This window comes from Lygodium microphyllum, chromosome 11, assembly GCF_053477565.2.
Source record: "Lygodium microphyllum isolate KBCC chromosome 11, Lygodium_microphyllum_v1.1.10, whole genome shotgun sequence".
In the NCBI taxonomy this organism is placed as follows: domain Eukaryota; kingdom Viridiplantae; phylum Streptophyta; class Polypodiopsida; order Schizaeales; family Lygodiaceae; genus Lygodium; species Lygodium microphyllum.
Window position 1 is genome coordinate 80,869,289 of NC_141145.1, and position 4,889 is coordinate 80,874,177.

A 4,889-nucleotide genomic window follows, 5' to 3' on the forward strand; every position below is an offset into this window, starting at 1 on the left:
GAGCTATCATTAAGCGCCATAAGAAATGTTTTATTTTTGCGTTGCTTTGTTTTATGTCTCAAAGTTGTAAGTTCTTGTTGCTTAAATGGTTGCCTCACTTCACTTTTTAAATTCCTCCCACTACTAGCCTATATGTTGCATATGTTTTTGCATCACTAGGCATTCTATGTCACACACACACACACACAACATAAAGGGCACCAATGTATGAGGTTGAAAATTTGTATGTACTAGTTTGCTTGATTGACCAACATGGATTCGAAAAACAATTATGCTTTATACTCAATACTCTTTTTCTTGCTTAATCTAGACCATTCTAACATTCTTGATCTTTTGCAAACTATCCTAGCTCTTGATATTATGATGGAGCTAATAATAGCACACAAGGTTCACATGTTCCAAGCTCTAATTAGCCTCACTTGAGTGCCTGCTTTTAGCAATCAAGTACCAAGACACATATACTTGGTTATGCGCTATGTGGGGAAATGCTGCAGCTAGATAGCAGGAAGTAGAACTAGCCAGATTGTTTAAAAGCTCACTTTACACATCACACTTTCAGTGGGGGAGTGTCTGCATATTGGAATGATTTTTTGCTGACCTCCTCATCATATCTGTCCCCAGCAACTTCATGTGGCGGCACTGCTGCCGTTACTTCATCCAAATCCTCCTTTGTCAGATGAACTTTGAGGGCACCCATATTCTCATCAAAGTTTGCTTTCTTGGTTGTACCTGCCGCAAAACACCGTTAGAATGCACTGTATTTCACAATGCACTGTAACACCATGTCACTAAGAATGCATACAAGATGCTTCCATGTCACTTAGAATGTAATAGGCACCATCACCTGGAATAGGCACCACATCATCCCCCTGATGTAAAACCCAGGCCAAGGCCAACTGCCCAGGCGTGCAGCCATGCTTCTTTGCTAAGTTGGACACACGCTCATAGAATATCTTGTTCTTCTCCAGATTCTCACCTAGGAACCGAGGTAGTACTCCAATCTGATTCAAAATAGATGTGAATCAAGAAAATTGTTATCCTGACGCTTTTTTATTGATACAGCCCACCCTCTTCACATACATGATGAGCAGTGACCATACATGTCCCACACAAGAACAAATCTTAGGATGGCTGGCATATGTGAGACACAAATGTAATACGTCAAGAGAGAAGCAAAAGGTAGACAAAGAGGGAGACATTCTTTCTTCCAACTATGACAAACTTTAAATTATTATTTTCCAGGATTCAATTGGTCTCATTACTTGTTGCTTGCAGCTAAAGATTTGTATTTATCAGAAGATATGCCATCCAAGAATAAATCCAACATGCAAAGGGGATTACCTCGCAAGCCTGAACTGGACAATTTTGATGGTCAATTCAACCAAGTTTTGGGTTGTTGAATTCGAATTGGTCTACACTGAAGAACTTACTCATACCCTTTTGAATTGTCACTCTAAGAGAGAAGCAAGGTGGGCAACTCTCCCTCAATTCACTTTCATAGAGAAGCTACTACATGGACAACTGGCTATATGACAAGGCAACCATTCTAAACTGGAAGTCGGAGAACCTCAAACTGAGATTACATTCAACAGTACATGACTGTTCAGAAGTAACTCCCCACTAATTCTTATATACCTTCTAAATGGGAGAAAGGGGGTTTGGGTGTTCATACCCAGTAACTGCATCATATGCATGTCAAGCTCTGTTCATATATTTATGGAACAAGAGTGCCTTCATCTGAACATAAGTACTGGCTTTACTAGCAAAACCAAATTATGCCACTATCTGGGCATCTGAAACCACAGACAAGTATCATCTGGTCTACACAGTTCCTGCACCTAAAGCAGGTAACCATTCCCTGTCCTTCGTGACTATTCCCAACATACTCCAACCTACCTTGTGTTAAATCTTGAAAGGGTTCTCAATGTAACATATCAGTTGACAGCTTCCTTCCGTTTTAACTGGTCCATGACCATGTGTAGTCAACATAGTTATGCAATCAGGAAATGTCTTGCAATCATCCTACCCACCCCACTACTATCCCTCCATAATAGAACAACTTGACAGACCGTTTACTTTTTTGTCAGCTCAACCCCAGACCAGATGTTGAGATGATGGCAGGTAAAGCTTCGTACAAATATCAAGAAGATGCATTTTGATCAGCTACTGACGCAAACAAAATGTTTACCACGATTACAAACAGCAAACTTGAAAAGCATTTGCTGAGATCTTGACTGATGGTGTGAGATCTCTTCAGATGAGTACTTACCATGCGAGCATCAGTGCTCTCCAGCTTTTCAAGAAGTGCCTTACCACTAAAAAATCCATGACCAAGTGGACTGTATGCAACTATTCCAATCCCCAACTCTCTGTCAGAAGGCAGTGCACAAGTTACACACTCTACTTTACAAATAATCCTAGAAAAGTAGTGCCTGTTCCCATACAAGCTGCAATGCATTTACCATCCACAAGCACAGTTTTGAAACATATCTGTCATACACATGCAGTAAAATGAGATCTTATTACACTTACAATACACATGAAACTGCGGTCACCCAGTAACATTCAGAGTTCCCGAGTCCTAAGCCATGTTTTGGAGGTTACAAATGCAGATCACCCTTTTTACAGTTGAAAGAGTACCTGCACGTTGGAACAATCTCTTCTTCCACGTCTCTTGACCATAGGGACCATTCAAGCTGGACCGCAGTGATTGGATGAACTGCATGTGCTCTCCTTATAGTCTTTGCACTGGCCTCAGACAATCCAATATATTTCACTTTGCGTTCTTCTACCAGCTTTTTTAATGCTCCAATCTATGTTTAATGATAAACAAGACTAGAGTTTCAGTGCATTCATGAATTTCCAAAGCCATGTAAAAGTCATACACCAGCAACACGAGACAATCTACCACTAAGAATGTACACTCCATCTTATCAATAAAGAACGATTTCTTCAGTAATAGAAGAAAAATCAAACGTGGATCTTATAATTTGGCCTTTCCAGCAAACATAAAGGAAAGGATAAAAACAAACAATTTGTAAAACTGTAATGCAGTACTACCTTGACATGCATAGAGTAATTGCAGGAAACACAGGAGTTTACCGTCTCTTCAATTGGAACTGTTGTGTCGACACGATGCTGGTAATAAAGATCAATGTAGTCAACATCAAGCCTTTTAAGGCTGGCCTCACATGCCTCTCTAACATAGTCCGCTGAACCCTTCACTATCATGCCACTACTCTCTGTCGTAACATTTCCAAACTTTGTAGCTAGCTGAATCTTCTCGCGTGGGAAGTGTTTCAGAGCCTGTGTTATAGGAGACTTTTAGTACCATTACAGAGCATGATCACGCGTGAGAGCTGTGAGATGCATCTTAGAGATAAGAGGGACTCACAACAAATTGAATGTAATAAGCTGTTCAATGAAATATGAGTCAATACTTGATCCTTAGGATGATGCATCTATGGACATAATGGATAATCAACCAATCTGTCATCAGATCACGAGCTCTTCAATGAGACGTGCGGTGAACAATTTGATTACTTGTGGAGGCTACATGATGCATCTCGGAGATATACAGGGGAATAAACAATTCAATCAGATTATAGGTGGGCTCTTCAATGAAATTTGAGCGTACACCTTGCAAAAACTGCATGATGCACTTTGGATATCATGGGAAAATGAAAACCCAATCAGATGAGCTCTTCAGTACGTAACGAGTGAGTGATGTTTGCTAACAAAGTAAAAATATACAGACCTTTCCAACCAGGAGCTCATTTGTGAAGGGGCCATAGATATCCGAGGTGTCAAGGAACGTAACCCCACTGTCGATCACATGTTTGATAACGTCGATGCCGACATCCTCATCCACGGGCTTGCCATAGAAGGCAGACAGGCCCATGCATCCAAGCCCCAAGCGAGGGACCTGCAATGGAACAAAGCAGAAAACAGTCACACGCACATACAGTCCTCTTTTTGGCTTAAATCACTGTTCAGTATCCCACATAATAAAATCCCAGTATACAAAAAAAACATACAAACACAGAGGAATTAGAGCGAGAAAGAATACACAGAACCACACCTTAAAGCCGTGGGAGCCCAAAGGGCGACGATCAAGAGCCATGATGACAATAACAATGACTGGTCTGACACGGAGAGACCCAAGTGGAAGATCCTCCTCTGCACTTGAGTTCTTTTTGTATGTGGAAATTACAGCTGACGACTGTTGTATATAAATATAACACGGAGACAGAGAGATCCCGGGGGGGGGGGGGGGGGGGGGGAGAGATTGGTGGACTTTAGAACATCCGGTTTTCAGACAAAAAGAAACAGCGTGAGAAAAAAAATGAACGCGACATGAGAAATTAGAATGACATATGTATTATGGATGGATTGGTGTTTGTAGGGTATGATGTCACGCCCCACATCATCCTTGAGAAGTTGCGCCACTCTAGTCTCCCAAAGTTCAACGTCACGCCTCACATCCTCCTCCTTAAGAAGAGCCACTCTAGTCTCTCAAAGTTCAATATCCAATGTCCATTGGCAGCTTGCATTTTTTGTCCTACCAACAACACAATCCATAGGCAGCTCCCTAGGAATTTGGGCACCATTTTGGGGTCACCTGGATCTTTTTCTATACGGGTTTGTCCTTGTCCATCGAGTGTTCATTCCATTGGAATCTTTTTTATCATTTTAAGACAATTTTCCTTTTGAGTGCATAATATGAAATTTTCTAATTTGTTTGGTTTAGGGATCTCGAACCAACCAAAAGACTCCCAAGCCTATGTGGCATAAGGACAAGAAGTTTGATATTCAAGAAATAAAGAGGGCTTTTTCGTAAAGGGTGAGTGGGGTTTACACACACACACACACACACACTCTCTCTCTCT

At 41.2% G+C, this 4,889-nt stretch overlaps 1 protein-coding gene across 1 annotated transcript; it reads right to left on the reverse strand.

Moving 5' to 3' along the window:
* Positions 1-222: 222 nt before the first annotated feature.
* Positions 223-4,257, reverse strand: LOC148029017 (putative aldo-keto reductase 1). Its single transcript, XM_087687795.1, has 7 exons — positions 4,082-4,257; positions 3,758-3,925; positions 3,103-3,306; positions 2,641-2,813; positions 2,270-2,369; positions 845-1,001; positions 223-729 (listed from the first exon to the last, which is right to left on the reverse strand). Exons 1-7 carry the CDS (start codon positions 4,121-4,123, stop codon positions 548-550), a joined length of 1,026 nt encoding a protein of 341 aa, XP_087543921.1. The 5' UTR covers positions 4,124-4,257; the 3' UTR covers positions 223-547.
* Between the last annotated feature and the right edge of the window lie 632 nt (positions 4,258-4,889).